The following is a 22,878-nucleotide window of genomic DNA, read 5'->3' as shown; positions in this document are numbered from 1 at the left end:
TTGCTTTAGTTCTAGTCATGTCTGTTATAGCATCATGGCCTGGGGCAGGAGACTTTTCCGAACCTCAGTATTTTCATGACATAGGTTGTTAGGATAAGGACATTGATACTGGCCAGAACACTAAGACTTGAGAGCAGAATGACCATTAGAACAGACTCAGCATTAGCAAATGTCACACTGAAGTGGGGGATGGAGGGACATGTGAGACAGATGATCTAACATACCCAGAAAGCCCAGATGCAGGGATCAGGACTTATGGACAGGAAGGAAGACAGGATCAACACTCAGTATTGATGGTCAGTAGGGTAGCCCTGGTATATCCACTTCTCCCTTCCACTCTGGACAGTATCCTGAGAGAAGAGGGGACCAGCAGTCTCAGGAGGCAGAAGCCCCTTGATAATGAGGCGTGCCCTCTTCTAGTCTACCTGAAGTCACTGACACTGACAGCCACAATAGCGTGCCCTTTACAGATCAGGCAGAAAGCACTGTCCTCTTCCTCTTCCTGCCCAGCAGCATGGCCTGGTGGAAAAGCAGAGGTCCTGGAGTAACCCATGGGATGGGGCTGGTTCTTACCCTACCACTGTAGCACCCAGGCAAACCAGTTCACCCTGCTGTACCTCAGGCTCTGCTTCTGTAATATCAGAAACCGTTCTTTGCTTCTCAAGGTTGCCACAGGGATAAGAAAATGCTTCTGGCACCAAAGTCTGTGAGCAATGAGTAGCTTCATCATAAGCCCTGTGTGAACCCTAGGAAAGTAAGTTAGCCTGCATTGGTCTCATCTCATCTCAGAACCCAAGGCCTGGGGTGGGCCAGTGAAGTGCCTCACAACAGGCTACTACTGCCTGAGACAGCTGCGCTACACCTCTGCTCTGATCACCACAGGTGCTCAGGCTCCTAAGTTTGCTTCCCTCAGGCCAGGCCTCCTCCTTCCCTGAGCATTCCATACCTGTTCCATATGTGCAGCCATCACCTGAGCTCCTCCTGGGTAAAACATCTGTCAGGGCTAAAGTGGTCCTAAGTGATGGCTCCCTGCCAGCTGCCCTCCACGGGGAAAAGGAGATGAGTATTTTATAGGGCACAGACTATATGCCAGCTACTTGGCCCTTCTCACATGTGCACTCCACTCCCCACACAGCACTCTTACAGAGGAGTCAGGTTAGAGGAGTGACATGTCATAGCCATTCTAGTCTGTGCCCCAACTCACTCCTAGTTTCCAGAGCCAGCTTTCTACCATGTCCAGTCACCTGACCTTGTATCTATTTTTGAAAATGAATGCAATCTCCAAAGTGGGTGAGCAGTGGAGCTGGGCTCCAGCCATCAGCCTCTGACCCTGGAAGCCAGGAGAGAGGCTGGGGCTATGGTCAGGTTACAGCATGAGGAAAGCAACCTGCTGCAGTGGACCTTCATAGCCTCTGCCTCCTGGGACCGTCTGTTCAAGGGTCCACAGCCTCCACCTGTTGGCTGGGAGCCTACAGGCAAGAAAAACATGACAGACTGAAAGACCAGGAAGCAACTTCCTCCAGGGGTTGGGGTGCTGCAGATGACCTGCACAGGACCCCCAGGCCTGGGCTGTCCCTGCTCACAAGAAGCAGGTGGTAGGTTCCCTTGGGCCCTGGGCAGGCTTAACAAACCATCAGCAGCAGAGCTAAGTAGAGCCAGGAGCCTGAGGCAGTGCTGGTCAGACTTCAAAGCTGGCCAGTGCTCCTGGTGGCGTCTGTATGTTTACACTTGGTTGGGTCCATGCCTCAGGCTCCTGAAGTCCAGCCTGAGGCCTTTCTGATTGGCGCCATGGGGCCAGACCTGCAGTAGCCAGTATGCCTGGCTTGATCCCCCACCCCCCAAGTGGGGGCAGCTTCTTGCCACTACTCAGCCTAGACCCAGGGATCTGTGCCATGAGCAATGCTCATGTGAGCTATGGGCACGATACACAGGGCTGAACAAGGGCCACCTTATGGCTGGCAAAGCACCAGAACTTTCCATGTTTGTTTTCTATTCTTTATCCACTTGCCACACCCTGGGGCCTACTTTAGTGCTGTGCACAGTGCTGTCTGGTTCTGTAAGGGTTCCATATCTAAGAGATTCTATAGTAGGAGCTGGCAGGACCTTTATCCCATGCACCATTATTTGTGGGGGGCTGTGTGGGCTGCCAGATGTCGAGGACCACAGTGAGGCAGAAGGGTGGTGCTGAAGTCAGGATGTACTGGGCACCAAGTCTCACCTGCCTCACTTCTTTCTTGATGTCAAAGAGGGTACAGCTGCTATGGAGGAGAAATGTAGCCCATGGATCAGGTTCTGTCAGGCCTGGGAGCTCTTGTGATCCAGATAAACTGGGATAGGAAGCCTTGAATCACAGGATGTGGCAGGGCAGGTAAGATGATGCCTGAAGCCTTCACAGGACAGCTTCTGTAGGTCTAGCTCTGGGGTGATTCCAGCCTGGGGAACCGAAGCCACTCTGTTTCAAGCCCACCCAACCCCCTATTCCAAGAAGAGGCCCTGACCTTATCACCTGGTGCTAGCGGGGTGGCCTGGCTGAGGGCTTCCCCCGTGGCTCAGGGTCTTTGTGTCACAGAAGCAGCCCTTCTGGAACCCTCCAGGTTCTTCCATGTCTGACCAGGGGCTCTTTAGCTGCTCAGGGCCCACCCTTCTGTGCCTGCCCCACCTTAGGTGGAGTTCTGTTCCTCCTCTCCTGCCTCTCAGTTTTCCACCCCATCCATGGGCTTTTGTCCCTGCTGGCCCACAGGAAGACCCACTTTTCTGACCTCTGGCTCATAACAGCTGTATGTCTAAATCTGTACTGCACCAGCAGCCTGTTGAGGACAGGGCCCAGTAGTTCCGCTCAGCTTTGACATACCTTTAGCAACTCATAATTTCTGCCAGATCTTTACAAGCCTACACTTCTATGGACCTAACACTTTCATTTATAAATGCCCTAAGGGAGGTTGAACATTTCGTTTGAAAATACACACCCCATCTCCCTGGGTTCCCGTTGGGTTTTACTTTTACTGTATTTGGTCCAGGTCTGTAACTGTGCCTTTGTTACTACGTGCTACCTCTCTTTGCTTCATAGCTGTGACTTCTCTGTTAAAGTAACTATCCACTCATTTGACCTTTCTGCTTAGTCTCCTGACAGCCTTTAGTTTTTACTTTTGCTTCTTAGACACAGCATGTCAGTAGAGTTTATGTTTTAATTCAATCTATTAGTCTGGTCTGTCTTTATAGCTGGGATTTATTTAGTATGGCAAGTATGTCTTAATTTTTTCCTTTGTATCTCTGTCATCATTTCTTGATATTATTCTTGTTTTTCTTATTTTTGTTGGTTTATCAAGTTCATTCCAGTTTTCCTTCTGTGAACAAGCATTTCTTCCAACTTTTCCATTCCATTCATTCTTTCTCTGTGCTAAAAATCTGATTCATGTTTTATGTTTTCCTTTCAAACAGTGAACCTTCAAATGATCCCCCTACTCTCCAAGTGCTAGTCCACTGCCAGACAGGCCAGCCTGTGGAGCATCTCCAGAGAGCTTCCAGCCCTTCAGATTCCCCTTTCTCCCCCTCCTGAGTGACACTCCAGATGCCTTTACCTCTGTGAGCCCCTACTCCATGACCCAATTCCTGGGGCTGCGGAGCAAGCAGAGCTGGTCAGCTGTAGCTGTGACCAGGATTCCCTCACAGGAAGAGCATGCTTCAGCAAGAGCTGTTTACCTCGTAGACAGGGAACAGCAAACTGACCAGAGGGTCAGACTCTGCCTGGACCTGTTCTTAGATGGCTTGTGAGTTAAGAATAGCTTTTTGCCTAATGAGCTGAAAAACATTTTTTGAAAAGAATATTTCATGATACATGAAAACTAAGCAAAAGTTAAATTTTAGTGTTCACTAATGGAAAGTTTTAATTAAACAAAACCGTATTTAGGTGCAGCTCACAGCTATTTCTGGGCCTTATTAGCAAGGAAACAATTGAGGCACAGACTGAACTAGGCATTCAGGGACGACTTGCAACTACAGGAACATTGACGGCCAACAGCCCACACCACCCCACACTCACCTAGAGATTTGTTTGTTTTTGTTTTTTTAGAGACAGGTTTGCAAAGTTTCTCAACCTTTCACTTTCCATTCTGTACTCTGTGGAAGGAACTCATGTGCAATCTATACCTCAGTGGAGAATAACACTTCATTTAAACCTTTCAAATTTTTATATGTAGTCCAGGCTGCCTTGCAACTTGTTATGTAGACCAGGCTGGCCTCGAACTCAGAGAGAGATCCTCCTGCCTCTGCCTCTGCCTCTGGAGTGCTAGTGATTTCTGTTAGTAGTGTGGACGCCTCATGTGAAAACAAGATGAAATGGGATTCAAGGGGTGCACTGTGGGGCTCAATGGCATACAGGGCATCATCTTATTGAGCCCATTGGCAAAGCCCTGTGCTTGTAATTATTTATGTTAACTCAACATACCTGACATTACAATATTCCTATCTCACAGAAAAACAATGATTAGAAAAATGAGACCACTTAAAATAGTATATTCCATCACTGTAGATACAAAATAATTAAAAATGGGAATGAAGCTGGTACCAAAGTTTCTGGGTGGCTCATTTGTTAGCCAAGTAAAGAAAGCTATTTACTAATGGTAAGTTAATTAAATTGTGTTTGATTGCACCAGTTGAAAAAAAAGTATCCAGAGAAAATAAGCTTCTTTAAGATGACTAAATTTGGAGTAAGAACAGTTGTTCAGGCTGGGCCCAGGTAGCACTTACTCTGAGGAACACCCACGTGTTCAGGCACCATCCACAGGCAGTAGAGCAAGCACAGCAGAGACTGCCGCAGAGTTAGCATCTCCTGGTGTCAAGCACTGCCTGCAGGATCCTGATTAACGTTATTTTGCACGCTGTTTCTATTTCAGTCTGAGCCTCTACTGTGTGGATGATCTTGGGCCTCCTCCTTGTGTATCCAAGGCTGGCATAAACACAGGAACTCCATAGAACTATGAAAGATGACACCTTTATGGGCAGCAGGAACAGGGGCCCAGATGCCTTCGTCCATGCTCAGATGGTAAGTGTCCACTCACACCTATCTATGAAGAGGGGCCTCTCTTTACTAGCAACTTAGGACATCTCAGGTACCTGAGCTGACTGAGTGTTCGTAGGACAGGGCCAGTGCACCAAGTCTGCCCAGTATTGCAGAGCATGGGGTAGAGATCTGCCTAAGATATCAGATTTAACCTTTGTAAGATGACATGACCACCCAGAAACTTCTTTGGCAGAGGCACACCTCAGAATGTTTGGAGTCAGCCAGTACAGTCAAGGATGAGAGTTCAGGATACTTTTCTGCCTTGCAAAGACTACCTATGTATACAAGCTCCACTCTTTTGAGCCAGCATGTTTATCACTCCCTATTGCTGTGGATATGAGACTCTAGCTTCTTCAGCTGTTCAACATGGACTCCTTTTCTCCAGAGACCTTTCGGCCTTTCATCCTTGGACTGGGGGTGCATCATTGGTACACACACACACACACACACACACACACACACACACACACACACACACACACACACTTTTCCCCTATCCCTCTGGGTTCAATTCCATTAGAGAACTTGCCAAGCATAGCTGCCCCTCAGAGCAATCTTTCTGGGCACTTGGGAACTCTGCTGTTCTGGCTTTACCTGATGAGAACCAGTTCTCAAATGTGAAGGTCACGCTTCATGCCTGTGAGGTCAAGACTGTCTACATTCAGATGGATGCACCTACTGAGACCAAATAGCCATCCTTGGTGGTTGGAGAAGCCCGTGGCTCTCAGGGCTGCCTACGTGGGATCTGATAGTGTGACTGAAAATCTATGGTCTGATGCCTCCTTGGACAAAGTATGAAAAGGTTGGTGGCCCTGGGCTGCCCTGGACTAGTGATAGGACACAGATCAGCATGTCTCCAGACCCTTTCTGTTGCTCTTGGGAGGCCTGGGTCACTTCAACTGTGTGTTTCCTTGCTCCTCACTAGTCTCCCCCCACCCCCCCAATTCTCTAAGGAAGTGACAGGCCTGAGGGAGAACAATTAGATCTGGAGCCATACCAAGAAGACATTATTCTCCGATAGATACTTTACTACAGAATAATTACACACTATAATGCTACTAATAAATCAAGCTGGATGAACAGCGACGCTCACTTTATCACCCCATCTGCAGAAGCATCTCTGCTGTGCTGAGGTGGATGGAACTCACCCAGGCCAAGGTCCTGAGCTGTGGGGCTGATCTGATGAAGCAGAAGAGCAGGGGGAAAAGACAGTCCCAGGAGTGTGTGCCTGTATGCCCTAGGTGGGTACTACACAAGGGTCAGGCCTTGTACTAGCAGCTACACTAAGATGGGGAGGGGGGCTGCCTTTGTGCTGATTTGGTGGGAGCCCAGATACACCCTGGGACCACACACAGCTACCAAGCCCTGTGGTATGGCTAGTTAGAAGAGACGGTGAGAGGCCTGGATACCCAGGAGCCCTTAATTCTAGGCCTGGATTCCCACTCAACTTCAAGAAAGGTACCACATTGTGTAGACTCCAGTGTCAGGCCTGCATCCCTGGGCTTTGTCCAGTCATAGTGACCCCAAGGTGCTCAGGTAGCCAGTGACTTTTCTGGTCTTCCTCCTCTTGTTATTTGTATCTATGAACCACTAGCCCTTTCCTACCTTGTAGGTGAAGTGGACCTGGACTGTGCCAGGTACTCCCACTGGTCATGAGAACCTGGGCTGGGCTTGGCAGGGGCCAGCTGCATGATGCACAGGGTCTAGCAAAGGCAGAAAGCCTTTGGGAGAGGCCCCAGTCTGCTAACCTGGAGGGTATGGCTATAGTCCAGCTTTATGAGGGCATGATGGAAAGCACTCAGGTTGCCTTGGACCCTGGCCTTAACTATCTAGTCTAAAACCTAAGGACTTCTGACTCTGGTCCAAGCCCACACTTGGGCCTAGTACTGAGCAGGGAGAGGAAGGAATCCAAGGGCTGAGCTTACCCGCTCCACAAGACCATGCTTGTGCTTCAGCTTGTACACCCTCAGTGCTGGTAGGAAGCTCTCTGTGTAGTTCTTGTCTTCCAATCCTTGTAGCAAGACACCATGGAAGGCCAGCCGGCATGTGTTGGTATGAATGTCGGCATCCAGTCTGGAACCAATCACCAAGCATAGTTGGGGGCAGGTGACTGGCTTCTCAAACTCTACCAGGGCCCACTGTTGCCGGGGGCACTGGCCTCCTGGAGTGTCATCCGCTTTTCTGTCCACCTCATCACCACCTTCTGTGGCTGTGGGCATGGAGTCCTTGCAGAGGTACTGCTCTTGGAAGAGGTATTCCCGGGAGAGGTCGAAAGAATCAAGTGTGGGCTCCAGGTCAAAGTTGTCAGGAGCAGGGCTGAAGAACAGCATGCGGCCCATGACTGTCTCGTGGCCCACGGTGATATGGAACTTGGCCTTAGTCTGCAGGAGGCCCCGGAAGTAAGGGATCTTTTCCACAGAGATGAGGGCTGCATGAATGGTGTGCAGAGACTCAGGTGCACATACCAGCCCACGTTCCAACAGCTTGGGGTCAAACTGGGTGACACAGATGCCCAGTCGATCTCCTTGTGTGGCAGAGGTGACGGGTGTGTGGAACATCTGCATGGACTTTACTTTTTTCACCACCTGGTCAGGAATGAGAGGGAGAACATATGAAATCATAAGCCTTGAAGCTGGGGCTGGGCTGATTCTGCCTCTATGCCCCAAATCCACTCATCCCCAGTCCTAGTGGAGGTCCAGACCTTCTTGGGCAATGAAAGCAGCACTCCTAAGAGCAAAGGCCCAGGCTAGGCCGCTTCCCAAATCTCATCCCTGTGCCAGCAGAAGAACAGTGGTCACCCTAGTCAGTTCCCTCTGTCCTCCGGAAGCTGCTTCATCCCGGTCTCCACCCTCCAGCTTCTTCCTTTTCATCAGCCATTCCAGTACATTCTAGCCCTCTGCATAGCCTTGACACCCAGCTCCTCGGTCTACCAGTGTGCCATTTGCTTTGAAAGTTCAGGTCAGATGGCAAGCTATGGAGTCTGTGACTAAGGGCAGGACTTGTCCATGATTCCTGAGTGGCCTGCCCTTCTGCCTCTCCTCACCCATGAAACCCCCACTGTCTAGCCTGTGGCAGCTTGCCAAGGCGGAGAGCTCTCTGAGAAGGGTCTTTCTCTGGTTATTTGATGGGGTCCCAGTGTCTAACATGTGCCAGACTCTATTCTAGAAAGACCAGAACTAGTTCTGTTTCAAAGAACTCAATATATAGAAACAGGAAAAATTATCTACCCAGCAGATATATTAATGTTACTTTATATAACATAAATTAATACATGAAAACATGTGTTGATATTTACTGAAACACAATTCTACAATGTAGGTGCATGAGCCATGAGAAACATAATATAGTTTAGGGTGGGGCAGGCTCTGACTTTTGCACAAGCAGGGAGAAGAGCTCTACAGAGGCAGCCCCTGAGCTGAGGACTGTGAAGATCCAAGAGAGAGATAGCTCTAGGCGGAGGCACCAGTAAGGGCCAGGACCAAAGATGAAGCCTCCTGTGAGGCTAAGCCATCAATAAAGAGGCAGGAGGGCAGTTGCAGGCTAGAGGTCAAGGCCTAGGCGCCATGCATATCATGTGAGACTGCCTAGAGTTACCCATGGGGCAATGTGATCTTATCTCACTTTCTGAAAGTTAATGTTGACTTCATATAGAGCAGGCTTCTGCCTTCACAGTCTGCAAATCAGGAGCAGGCACAGCAGAGCCCAAGATGGTGGCATTCCTCCTATGCCCCATTCACGAGATGCCATCAAACAATCTCAGTTGAACAAAGCAGAGTGCATGAAACCCATTTCAGAAAACCCAGCAGGAGGAACAGAATGAGGCTGGATCTTTATGATTTAGTTACAAACATCCCTGTCACTGGAGCTGGAGGCAGGCACCCACACTTTTCCTCCTGGACACAGGGCCAACACTGTGCTGGTGGCACTCAGGCCCAGAGCCTTTCACCAGAGTATCAAACTCAAGTGTTTGTTTAAAGATCATTAACTCCCCACCCACAGGGTCAGAGGGCAGAGAAAGTGAGAAGCAGTGTCAAAAGCTGCAGCCCAGATCAATCAAAGGGAAATGCAAGCCTTCTCTGAGGTGGCCTAGGAGCCAGTGGGTGATGGGGGCGGGGTCCCTGGGGCAGTGCTCTACATTGTAGATCCAAGGAGGAAAGTGTGTCAGTGACTTCCAGGGCTCCAGTCTTACAGCTCTCAGCAGCAGGAAGGGCCTTCAGTCACCAAAGGCCCCTTTACACGGCGAGGCTGCCATACTCCTCAGACCCTCAGGCACCTGGGAAGCACTCTGGAGAAGGTGGGGGCCCCCCAGCCTTCAGTAAAACTCTTCATACAGCACCGCCCAACTACAACCCTCTGCAATCCATGTGCATAACACTCTTCTTAAGCCATAAGCCACACACGGTGATTCTCAATGTCCTGTGCTTTGCCAGGATTTTCTTCCGGGTTAGGTTCCTTCCTTTTGATACCCAGGGCACTTTGGGAAGGGCTTCCTTACATGCACCCCAAGAAAAGCTGCACACTCAGACCCTGATCCTGCTTTCCAGAGCAGTCACCACTTCTGCGAGGTGGGTTTCACTTAAGGCAGTGAACACCACCTGTAAGCCTATCAGTGATTGCCCCTCCAGAACCCCAAAGTCATCAGTCCTTGATCTTATTGTGCACTCCCTCCCTGGAAACATGCTGCATGCCGTGGTGCAGGGACCCACCGTCTGGAATTTGGTGTTGAGCACTCCCTCTCCTTTCCTACACACACATGACTATGTCCAGGGTTATAACACATGCAGTAGTAGTTGCTGAGCACACGGCCTTGTGTGGGCGGCTGGGTTTTCTGAAGGAGTGCACTGTAGACAGGGCACTGAGAACCCTACATGCGTGGGTACCTGCAGGTCAGTGGCTGGGGACTGCCTGCCAGAGGTTTATCCTTAGCTTGAGCTGGGCTCCTGTTCACACTCATCTGCAGTACTCAGGATTGTTGCTGGAAGTGCTACAATGAGCCTCTCCTCTCATAAGGATCTGACCAGGTACCTATATGCAAGGTGCGCTCTCAAGGACTTCAGGGTCTCAGGAGTGAGGGTTCAGGTCTCTAAACATAGACATACACTTCTACCATCAGGGTGTAAGCCTAGCTGCTGTACATCTTTACAGTCTGGCATTGCTAGATTTCTTAGCATTGCTTGCTGCTCCCACCCAGCTCCAGGCGGGCTTCCCTCACAGCATGCTCTCCTTTCAACAGGCTCATGTTCTCAGGACTGAAATAATAAAGAATGCCTTGCGAGGGCATAAGAGCAGAGAGGCAAATAACCGAAGATCAAGATTCCAAGGGCCAAGACAGGAAATTGTGAAGCAGATAAAGATGGGGACAGGCGGCAAGCCACTCCTTTGGCTCTCCCGGGCACAAGCAGACAGTACCACCAGTCGTCAGTGAGCTTGCATTACACTCGGGGAGGCCAAGAATGGAGGGCTGACCTAGACACTAACAGTACAGAGACAGGCTTTCCTCCCACTCACTCATTTTCTTGTTTTGTGAGACTATCCAGAGACTCGAAGGCCACCAAGCATTCCTCGAACATGCAGAATGAGCTAGCACATGTGTATCAACATGCCTGCTCCATTCCTTTCACATGTAAGCCCAGGGCCAGGATGTGGGAAGAAACCAACAGCATTGGGACTCACGGGGGTCTGCTACCTGGAGATGGAGTAAGAGCTAAATCTGCAATTAATGATGTTAATTGTATGGCTGTGGGGAGGTACACAGAGAGAAGAGGAAATAGGATTTAGGAAAGCTGGCCAGCTTGTCTGAAGAGGTAGCATGGAGCTGGGACCAGGAAGAACCACCATGCACAGGAGACCCAGCAATTGGGGGAGAACAAATCTAAGGTCCTTGTGAGGAGAATGTGGTCCTCTGAGAAACTGGAAGTGAGTAGGATGCTGGGGGTTGGGTTGGGGCATAAGGCTGAAGACCACTTCTACCATGTAAGAAAGGCAAACCAGGTGAGCCTGCTATGACACCTTGGGGTTTGTTTTCTGAATGAGTTTTGCTATGTAGCCCAGGCTGGCCTTGAACTCGAGGTCTTCCTGGTGTAGCCTCTCGAGTGTAAGGGTTACGGATGTGCCCATCACACCTGGCTTGCATGCATCTTTAAAGAAGTACTTTGTCCACAGAGTGGACAACAGATGGAGGAGAAATGAAGCAGGACAGAGGGAAACTGGACAAAGAAGCTCCTCAGAGGTCAAGTTACATTTCTGTTATTATTGTCACCGTATTTTCAAGACAGTCTCATGCCCTGGACTCCTGATTCTCTAGCTTCCATCTCCCAAGTTCACAGGTATGTGCCAAGATTATAGGTATGTGTCATCGTGCTTAGCTTCAAAGTGTACGCTGGGATGAGGAAGATATGGAGACAAGGACAGGTCCCAGGTAGTGAAAGACCTGTCTTGTGTTGGGTGATGACCAAGGGTCTGAGCTCATGAAAGTTCTCAGTAACACACAGTCAATGGCCTAGAAGTAGAATCCTAGAGAGTGTGGCCAATGTTACATGACAAATTCCCATTCCACCCACCACATCCCACCCTCGTCCTCTGTTAACAAAACAGAAAAGCTCCTTTGGGCATCATTGTCTCAAAATGGTAGCTTTACATTCCCAGACCTTAGGTGAAATATGTATGCTACTTCCTGGTTCTCCATGCTCACATAGCTACACTGGTCACCAAGAGCAACAACCTTGCCTTCTAGGTAGGCCCAGCATAGCCTTGTCATGGCCCCTACTATGGTAGGCCCTGTCCTGGTTCTCTGGTGAGCAGTTAGAATGCGCAGAGGCTAGGAGATAGGGCTGGGACACTGTTGTGCCATGAGCAGGATTACACAGGGGGCCTCTATCCTCTGATCTCAGCCCTGCAAAGGAAAGAAGGTGCAAACTCAGGGAGGAAGGGGGGGGGGAGGAATACATCAAGCAGGCAAACAATTTTCTAAAACTCAAGTTTGTGCTTGCTAAGCACTTTGGTCCTTTCTGATTAACAAAGAAGCTTTGCCATCATCTGGGTCAGTTATTCTACATAAAAACCCCACGAGGCAGGTCAATATTTTTACATTCAATTTTATGGATGAAGAAACAGAGGTTTGTGATGTCTCCAAGGTCACAAAGCAAATAGGCTAAGACTTGGGACAATAAATGCCAGCCTGCAAGGCAGGCCTGACACTCAGTCTCCTCTCCTGAGCAGCTGAGCAGAACCGAAAGCCCAGGCCACTGGAGCTGGGCACAGATCGCCCTCCCTGTCAAGCTTCTGGGGTGTTGACCCATAGGTGGCTACAGATTGTAAGTGAGTAGCAGTATGCTGTCCCTAGAGCATAAGTGTCCAAAATTCTAGACAGGTGATCGCATACCACCACAACTTGACCAACTCCACCAAGGCCCTCTGGTGGGTGAGGAAGGAGCTGAGAAAAGAATACTTGCCTTAAAGCCTTGGTAGTGCTAGCAGATACAGCCAGGCCTACCTTTCCCCAAACACTCGGTCTGAGCCACTGTGCTGTCTGCCCTGGCAAAGGGTGGGAATATCCTCATGCAAACTAAGCCCGATGGTTTTCCCAGCACCCAGTTTGCACTGCAGGTTCACTTTGCTACCTTCATGGAAAAGAGGGCACACAGAGTCTAATGCCTGATACACCATCTCCAGTTCTGAAGTATCTGTAACTTAGTTTTCTTAAGGTTGTACATGATGCCACTGTCTGGGCCCAATTGGGTTGGGTTCTCCCACTAGGTTTTTTAAAATAATTGTCTTATTTTTTAGATGGTCTTGTGTAGTCAAGGCTGGCTTTGAACTCACTACGTAGAGGATAACAACCTTGAACTTCTGATCCTCCTGCCTCAATCTTTCACATGCCAGAATTACAAGTGTGCCACATCTGGTTCATGTGGTGTTGAGGCTTTAACCCAGGTCCTCATGCATATTAGGCGAACACTCTACCAAACCCTGTGATAGCTAATTTTGGTTGTCAACGTGACTACATCTGGAATTAACTAAGACCCAAGTGGTTGGGTACACCTGTGAAGGATTTTTCTTAATTAAACCATTTAAAGTAGGAAGAGCCCCCCCCCCTTTTGTCCTGAGTTTTTTTTTTTTTTTTTTTTTTTTTTTTTTTTTTTTTTTTTTTGAGATGGGAAGATATACTTTTAATCTGGGCCACACCTTTTTGTGGCACTCACATAAAGGACATGGAAGAAGGAAGCCTTTTCACTTTGCTTGATTGCCTTTGCTCTTGCTGGCAAGTTCATTCCTTCATTGCATTAGAGAGTACTTCTTCAGGATTCTGGCACATACTGAAGACCAGTTTCTCAGCCTCGTGGACTGAGAAACTCCTGGATTTTTGCATCTTCCATTAGTAGACAACCATTTTGGAGTAGCTGGACCCAGCCTGTAAGCCTGTGTGTGTGTGTGTGTGTGTGTGTGTGTGTGTACATATAAATGTATATATTCACTTTATCAGTTTTGTTTCTGCAGGGAACCCTGACTGATAAACCCCTAGTCCTCTGCTGTACTATTTTTCTGTTGGTGTGCAGATAGAGGAACTGTAGGTGTGCTCATGAAACTCTCATGGAAGAGTCTTCTAGCTTGCTGGTGGTGGTCTCACTACATAGACCAGGAAACTGGGCCTGCCAAGGTTAGGCACTAATACCAAAACTATGTATAGGATGAGTGTAATGCCATACAAAGGGCTTCAAGACAGTGCAGCAGGACCCTGGCAGCCCCTTGCCGTATGAGTTTGACATTATGCTCTTTGGAGGAGCAGCAGTATTTAAGGCCCTCGGATTTCTGCACAGTCCACAGGTGCTTGTGCAGCTGCCCAGTTTGAGCTGAACAGACTTTGTGACATGCAGCAGTTTCTGGAGTGGTGGTACCAGTTATGAGGAGCTGGACCAGTCTTACCCAACTTGACTCTGATAATGAGCCTGTGCCCTGGCCGAGGTCAGCACTGCACAGCATTGCTGTGACTTAATAAGATGTAAATTGGGGCAGAAAAGAGACACACGGGTCTGACGCTAATGAGCTTACAACAGCAGGATCAGTTACTTCAATTCAAAGAGGTTCAGACTAGAGGGGAAAAATGAAATAAGCTTTTAAAGATCAGTGTAGGTTGGGCTCCATCAGACCTAACCAATTTTGTTTAATAAGGTTTCAATTTGGCTGCTCTTATTTCTCCCTCTTCTTCGAGCAAGGCTGTGTACAGATAAGACATTTTGCTCTCCCTAATGCATTTAATCGCATCACACACAGAAAAAGACAAACTCAGGGCTCTGTGTGAGGACAGCACATATGAGCCTCTGGGGGCTGCCAGGGGCCTCCCTGCTGGGCCAGGTTGGGCTGGAGAGCAAAATACAGGTCAGCCTGGGGCACTCTATTCTAACCACTTATTTTTAGAGAAATTAAAGCCATTAAAAACCAAAGAATCAAGTGATATCACCTGTGTTCCTCTGCCAGGAGCTAAAATCCCAATCCTATTCCTCTCCTGACTGACAGACTTGCAGCAACTACCCTCATGAATTCACTGTGTCCTATTTTATACATTTACATCCATGTATGTGTTCCTGAGTAATATACACACTTGTTAGTATACAGGATGGCACGGTTCCACTGTTTACTATTGGCTCTCCTTTGGCATTGTATTTCTGACATCTATTCATATTAGAGTACATACACATAGCATGTATCTATATATGTTATCTTGGTATGTGTGGTATACGCTTGTGGGGGCTAGAGGTCAACATTAAAGTGCCTTCCTCAATGCTTTTCACCTTATGCAAGACAAGGTTTCTCACTGACTCAGCTAGAATGGTCAGCAGCCTCAGGGATCTGCAGCCTCCCTCCAAGCGCTGGAGCTATAGATATGTACTGCCACACCCAGCTTTCTTATATGGCAGGGATCAGAGCTCAGGTCTACAAGCTCTTTACCCACTGAGCCATCTCCCCACCAAATCATTTATTCTCATCTTTATTGATGTTCACAAGGGTTAGCCTCTGTCGTGACTAAGCCTCAGCTTGCACACAAATGCAGTTTCTCTAGCATAAGTGGGTATGCCTCTGGTTTTATCAGATCTCACAGACTGCTCTTGGCAGTGGCCAGCTATGTCTTACCAACAGTGCAAGGAAGTCTCTTTCCTACATAATCACCTGGTTGCAGACAGGTCTGTTGCTTTTTGTGTTATTTGATTTTGTTTTGTTTTTTCAAGACAGGGTTTCTCTCTGTAGCCTTGGCTGTTCTAGAATTCACCATGTAGACAAGGCTGACCTTGAACTCATAGAAATCTGCCTGCTTCTGCCTTCCAAGTGCCAGGACTTGGTGTGTGCACATGGTGTGTGCCACCATGCCTAGCTAGTTGCTCTTAATAGTCTGACAGACAAATTCAGTGTTTGCTGCTACCTTAATGTGCCATCCATCCCCATCACCAGGAATAAGCTCCTCCAAAAAGGCTTTTCATTGGTCCTATTCCCAAGTACCACAAATAAAAACTAATTAAAAGCCTGGTATGAGGACAGGGTTTTCTGTGTGCATGCACTCCTGAGTATGTCCTTAAAAAGGGAAAGGGGCAGGATCTCCTCACCTTGCCCCATATGGCCTCTTCGCATGAGGCCAGGGACTTTTCTAGAAGCTCTTGATAGTTGAGGCCACTCCTCCACCTGGCCTGGGTTCTCTTCCTGGGCCCTCCATAACACTAGAAGTTGTATTTAGAGGGTTCTATTTGATGCAAAAATTCTATCAGACCTTAAATAAAAGAGTAGCTGTCCATTATGAGGGAGCCAGGGAAACCCCATGCTTAGAGGAAGGGGAACATTCCCTGATACTTCAAGATCAGAGGAAGCAGCAGGTTTGCCTTCAGTCTCTCTGTCAGGCCAAGCCATATCTCCACCTGCTCACTTAGGCTGCCTCCAGTTCCACTGGGTGCCAGGTCCTTGGGCACTGGCTATTATAAGCTGGGCACACAGCAATTCCCCTCCTCTGCTCAGCTTTCTCCACCTTCCTTGTGATATACAAATGACTCTAACACTCACCTCAGGAGACCTTTAAAACTGCTGTAACTTCTAGTATGCCTGTGTAATCCGTGTACTGCTGCCTTCTGGGGTCCTCCAGGCTGGCCACCAACTCCTAAAGTGAATACATTTACTTTGTTGGGAACTAATCACTGAACCCTAGTCCCTGACATGGCACTGGTCATGTCCTTCCACGTCAACCTCACAAATTCACTCTGCCCATTAGCCTCCCAGTGGCTTTAACAAAGGGGAACCATAAAAGTGACAAGGGGCCTTCTAGGAAGCCTTCTTCCTTCTCCAAGTCACCCCTAGTATTTGTCATCCCATAAAACTTTAAACTGAATTACATCAACATTAGATTCTTCTATCTTCCATGCAACTGTGCTTTAATTGTTTTTAGTGACTGCTGGGTTTGGAGTAAAGAATCCATATGAGGCAAGCTGAGGAGACCAGCTGTCCTCTTGGTGACCAGAGGCCCTCTGCATAATGAAGCAGCAAGGGTGGCCACATCTGGGTCCCTGGGCCTTGGAAATGAACAACATGTGGGTTTAAATTTTAGGTGGACAGGAGGGGCCCTCAGTTCTGGGGCTTCCCTGTCTCCACCAGAGCCCAGCACTGAGCACACTCCCATACCCCAGTTACCCACTGCAGTGAGCAGACGCCAGCATGCAGGAAAAAGTCTGAGAGACATCTCATGTATGGAAAGGCCTGCATCTCAGGCCACACCTACCACACACTGTCAGAAGGCAGGTGGGCAAAAGTTCAAGCTTGAAAAGAGGTACAGATTAGATACTCCAGCACCCCAAGATTGAGGGCTGGCCTGATGTGAGAGGTCCTTCTGTATGCTGCAAATATGTGTGGCTTTTATTGGTTGATGAATAAAGCTGTTTTGGCCAATGGACAGGCAGAATTTGGCTAGATGGGAAATCCAAACAAAGGGACAGATAGAAGGAAGACAGAGTAAAAGAGACGCCATGTAGCCACCAGGGAGGCCAGATCATCACTGGTAAGCTACAGCCACATGGTAATACACAGATTGGTAGAAATGGGTTAATTTATAAGGGAGAGAGTAAGCTAGCCAGTAATAAGCCTAAGCCATTGGCCAAACAATTATAAATATATATTAAGTTTCTGAATGGTTATCTTGTAAGTGGCTGCGGGTACCCAGTGGGCAGAGAAAAACCAGTCCAAGTGGGACCAGTGGGATGGAGAAAACTCTCCATCTACACTAGCCCTCCAAACCACTTGTAACATGATATATCATGCAGCTATTCTGTTTTCTCTATCATAAGGCTCAAGTTATAATAAACAGAAATGAGAGAAAGAACATGTGAGGAAGCCTGGTTTTGGGTCATCACTATTTGACATACCTCTAAGAGGTGGGCACATAGTTCAGTGGTAGAGTGTTTTGCCTAACATGCAGATGGCCCTGGTTTCAATTCCCAGGATCATACACAGATATCCCTCAGAACTAAAGGAGTTCAGACTCACATTGGTGCCAAACAGAGGCTGCTCCAAGGTTGTAAAGCTGGCTGCCCTTTTTATCCATTGTTCCACTGACCAACACTTGGCCAGTAAAGTGGTAATTCCATTTTCTGGAGACTGATGGACAGACAACATTTTCTTTTATCCACTTTAAAGAATAGCATGAGGCTGAATATGAAACTGTCCTAGACTTACACGTCACCTTTGATAGCAGTCCAGGTCTCATTGGTCTTAGGAGGCCCAACAGTGTCAGCTAACTAGATAAATGAAGACATGGTCTTGTTGCTCCTCCTTCTGTCCCTGTCTTCATTACCCTGCTCTCACTTTCTTTCTTGCCATTATTGACCTGAGAACCACCAAGACAATGGGCCTGGATTCCCCTGCCTGGGCTTGTTGCTTATGGCCGCAGATGGATGCTAGTTATGGGATGGTCTGGGAAATGCTATTCCCCTCCAGCTGTAAAGTGTTGGAGTACTTGCTCCATTAGCTAAACCTAGTGGATTACTGAGCACTAATACTGCCAGGGAAGAGGTGAGGCCAGTGCTGCCCAATGCTCCCATCTACACTGGAAGACCAACCAGTGGTATTCCACACCTTGGGCCTTAGACACTGAGGTCAATGCAGGAGGCATGAACACCAATATGGTGAGCAGTGCAGCCTCTCAGGTACAGGGAGGCTGTGGGATGATGGTGCATAGGATAGGAGGGCTTGGCCAAGGGGCAGGGCTCCCTTGGGCACTGGATGCTAGGGCTGCAGTTGATGGTAGAGATAGAACAGTGATGCAAGGTTCAGGCTGTGGGAACCTGTGAAGATGTATGGAGGTTTTATGTCCCTACATAAAACCATAGGTGAGCCTTCAGAAGCCATCAGGCACTTGGGGGTAGCCTGTACTATTCACCATCCAAGTTTCAGTATTCAGTTCCTTCCTTAGCTGTGGTATTCCCAGACCTAGCATTCACTGGCCTTGTGCCCAGCCTCATCCTCTTCCCTATAACTCCCATTATGCTCAAGTTCCCCCAAACTCTGCTCCTTCCTTCTGTCTTGTCAGACCATCCCCCAGGATAGAGCCTGGGTCAGTTGTGAAAACTTGTTGTGGGGTTCTGGACACCCTGGTTCATCACTGGGCTGGCTCTGCATCTTTCTAGACTGGCTGTATCTAGCATCTATATGGGACCTGCATGGCTCTTGGCTAGGTCCCTGACTGCTGGATCCACATGGAATGCCTTGCTGCTCATCCTTTATAGTGGCAGTCTTCAAGGCTCATCTAGTGTCATTTGCGTTCACCCTTCATTTGGCTTTAATGAAGCACATAGCAGTCCCTGTATTGGTCTCTGCAAAATGGAAAAGAAAATCATGGCTCCATCTTCATTGGGGAAGGTGATACAGTTCAAGTGTGGTATGTCTAGGGCTACACAGGGCTCTGGGATCACAGAATGGTGGCAGCATCTGAATTGAGCCATGAAGGACAATGACTGTAAGTGGGACGTAGAAAAGGACAAGGAGGAGCCACAGTGTGCCATGATGGTGAACTCTGCACTAGATGGTACTAATCCTGAGTGGGACTCTGCCTTTCTCTGTGTGTCATTGTAAGGATATGGGAACAATACAACAGGAGTGCTCAGAGTCACACTAACAGATTTCAGAAAAGTAAGGCCAGCATTCATCTTTTTGGTGGCTATTGGGGGACCCCATATGGGTATGATCAAGAGGGGTCAGCACAGCTTCAGAATTAAGCAAACAGGACAATGTATGAGACTATTAGGAGGTATCTAAACTGCCAAGCTCATGTGGTCAGCAAACAGTATAGGAGGTGTGAGTGTGATGAGGAGAGGTACTTAATACCACCTGGCTTTCAGACCAAGCCATAGAAGGCAGACACCACAAATCATGATGGCACACATTCATAAATCACACTGTGTATCTTTATGGCATAAAGCTGAGAGAAGGGTTTTCAAGGCCAACTCAATAGGATAGGGATGCCTCCAGATGGGGCAGCACAGGGCCTGGTGCTTAGCTGCTGACTAAAGGTTTTATCATTAGAAGACACTAAAAAACTAGCTGCATTAGGCTGGGCGTTGGTGGCACACACCTTTAATCCCAGCACTCAGGAGGCAGAGGCAGGCAGATCTTTGTGAGTTCGAGGCCAGCCTGGCTCCAGAGCGAGTGCCAGAATAGGCTCCAAAGCTCCACAGAGAAACCCTGTCTTGAAAAACAAAACAAACAAACAAAAAAACTAGCTACATAGTGTTTTGAAAAGGCAGACTTTTAGTCAGCAAGGTTTACCAGAATGAGCTCCAATCAACTCACTCAATAATGATAATCTACCTTCAACTGGACTGGGGGAAGGGTGGAGGAGGGGTGGGAAAAGCAAGCAATGGAGGTGGGTTGCAGAGGAGTCAGGCAGCTGGAGGAAGAACCTTTCCCAGACTCCCAGTGTGGCTGTGCTTACTGTGGCCTGGAGGCTACCTTGCAGTCACCATCACAGGAGGAAGGGCCTCTAATGAACACAGGAAGTCTGAGGTATCCCCTGCTATAGAAACAGCAGCTGTTCTTGCCAAGAGGGGGAGGCCAAAGAAACTGTGCAGACTGAGCATACCAGGGAATCAAAAGGAATGGTAGCAAATACAAGGGAAAGCAGGTTCCATTAGTGCCTGGCCAGCTCTGGTCAGCATGGCCAGCAGAGAGGTCCTAGACCAGGTCCAAGAACTGGGTACTTGGCCCCAAAATGTGCTGGCCCAAATATATGTGGACTGATGCTAACTGCACCAACGTGCCCTGCAGCAAGGGCATGCTCCTCATTATAGTCACCAGGAGACAAAGTCCCAGGTCTCCTGTTTCCATTGGGGATTGTTTTAGACCAACCACTCTGGAAAGTTCTCACTATGCCTCCGTTTGATGCATAAGCATCGCCATCTCTTAGAAACTCTCCAAAAGACCGGGAGAATGGCTCACTAAAGTTCACCTCACTGTTTATGATCACCAAGAGATGGAGATACCCAAGCACCAGAAAGACAGCTAAACAGAACAGTGAATACAGTAGGCAATTGTGTCAGCATGGAGAAATGCTCCCCTGTAATAGTGGACAGACTATCCAGGCATAAAATGTATTTCCAGAATCATGTTAATTTGTGTGTGTGTGTGTGTGTGTGTGTGTGTGTGTGTGTGTGTGTGTGTGTGTGTGTGTGTGTGTTTTGCCTTTTTTGGTTTCCTTATGTTTCTAAACTAAGTATGCATAACCTTGAGAACTGGAATAAAGGCTTTAAAAAACTCTAAGTTAAAGGAGAAACAAAGTCTACCCCATCAGGCTGCAGGAATGTGCTATCACTGGTGCCTGAAGTGACAGAATCCCTCTAAGTCCCTTCCTCAGCCCTGCAGGGAAGCCAGGCCCTGGTGTTATGCTCTAGCCTTCATAGTGGCCAGAAGGTAGATGCCTTTGCCACCATTTGACAGATGGAAACTAAAAGTCGATCATTACCCTAGACCACTTGGTGGATAGCAAGTGATAAGCACTCTAGCCCACTCATACCCGGCTGCAAAGTGAGTGTTCACTGGACCACAGTGCTACTGTGACGGGGGCTTCACTCCACATCTGGGACAAGATGGATGCTGTTAGTGGGGCTCACAATGCCTGTGTCCAGAACTAAAGTGCTACCTCTCTGCCCTCCTTCCCCAGGACCTGCAGAGATTGTGCACTTGGGGTATGAAGTAGCAGCCTGGCTCAGGCACACCTCTAGGTAGACCACAGGAACTAAGAGGGATGTCCCAACTTGTCTGATCATAGGAAATACTGATTATTCTTCTGTCTCTTCCTGTTACCAGCTTCTTTCTAATTATAAAAAGAAGGCCAGAGCTGTTGGTCAGGAATGGAAAGCCCAACTGTGGACTGAGACACACATCACCAAGGGATGAGGTACTATGGACACTTTTCTTCTTCCTATTTGTCTTTTTGTTTTGTTTTGTTTTGTTTTTTGAGACAGGGTTTCTCACAGAAATCCCCCTGCCTCTGCCTCCTGAGTGCAGGGATTAAAGTTATGCGCCATCACCTCCTGGCTCTATTTGTCTTTCTTATGTATTATCCAAGTGTTGTATCGGAAAACAGTTTAAAGAATACATTCAAAGCTGGGTGTGCAGGTACAGGTCTGCAATTCCCAAGAACCCAGGAGGGTAAGGCAGAAAGATCTTAAGTTCTAGGCCATTAGGGCCTATATAGCAAGATCTGTCTCAAAACAAACAAAATTCATTGTCTTGGTTGTAAACTCAAGAAAATGACCTGGCAAGGCAGAAATAGGTCCCAGCAGGTTCAAACCACCCCTGCTCAGGTAGCCGCTGCTTTGCATGCTTCCTGGTGCTCAGCACCTTACTCCTGGGCAGCACATTTGTGCTCACATGCTAATCAGCAGGGTCGGCGGTTGAAGTAGGCTCAGTTAGGTTGTGGGCAGGGGATGAGACATGGAACTCCGTCAGGTTTCCAGGCTCAAGAGAAGAACCTCAGCACCTGTAGACCACTGTCCTCGTGTCCTCAGCATGTCGCTAGTGGCAGTGGCGGTGGCTCTTCTGCTGCTCCACCAGTGTAGGAGCTGCTGCTCTGTGCTCTTCACCCCTAACATTTAGGGTCACTCAGGCCTTCATGGCCCTCTCATCACTCTTGACACAGAGACCCACCAGCAGTCTATGACATGGCACACTCCAGGGCACCAGCAAAGGCCAACAGGACACTCTGAGTCAGCACCTAAGAAGTGATCCCCCAGCAATGACTGAGTAAGCACAGGTTTCTAGGAAGGCCTTCCCAGCAGAGGGGTTGGTGAGCAAGCAATGCAGGAAACTCTAGGGTTGGAGGTCTGTGAGGCCGGCATGGGAAACAGGAACTGCCAGTGGGGCTCAGGGGAACTGTGCAGGACCGTTTGGACAGAGGCTTGGGACGGTACTGAGGAGTGACCACATTATCCATCACTTGGCTCTCTTCTCGCTACTCTTGCTGGTCTTGCACTCATACTTAGAGAACACATGTGATCTTGGCACACAAGGACCCACAGGAGTGTCATGCCAAAAGAAGCTCTTGCCAGTGTCCACCCAGTACAAACAGTGCCCTCTACCCAGCCCCTCCTCACCTCCCTGTCACTTGTTTCTGTCACAGTGGCTACCACTATCTCCATTCTTGCCCTGCCATTGGGCCAGGTGCTACTCTGGCAAGCTTGCAGGGCTTCATAAAAACTCCACCTGGGAACCTCACTATGCCCCATAGCACACAGAGGAGCAAACGGGCCCAGGAAGGCCAGGTGAATAACCCAAGCTCACCCAGATGAGCAATGGTG

At 48.5% G+C, this 22,878-nt stretch overlaps 1 protein-coding gene across 3 annotated transcripts in view; it reads right to left on the bottom strand.

Moving 5' to 3' along the window:
- Window positions 1-22,878, bottom strand: part of Eefsec (eukaryotic elongation factor, selenocysteine-tRNA specific) — a 203,752-nt gene that overhangs the window by 31,209 nt on the left and 149,665 nt on the right. For all 3 annotated transcript variants that reach the window (XM_027428684.2, XM_035448590.1, XM_027428686.2), the window contains exon 5: window positions 6,985-7,644. In XM_027428684.2, the coding sequence (XP_027284485.1) occupies window positions 6,985-7,644 (660 nt within the window). The remainder of the gene's footprint in view (window positions 1-6,984; window positions 7,645-22,878) is intronic.

Source organism: Cricetulus griseus, chromosome 8, assembly GCF_003668045.3.
Source record: "Cricetulus griseus strain 17A/GY chromosome 8, alternate assembly CriGri-PICRH-1.0, whole genome shotgun sequence".
In the NCBI taxonomy this organism is placed as follows: domain Eukaryota; kingdom Metazoa; phylum Chordata; class Mammalia; order Rodentia; family Cricetidae; genus Cricetulus; species Cricetulus griseus.
The sequence above is the reverse complement of the archived record's forward strand: the minus strand, read 5'-3'. Positions and strand labels throughout refer to the sequence as shown.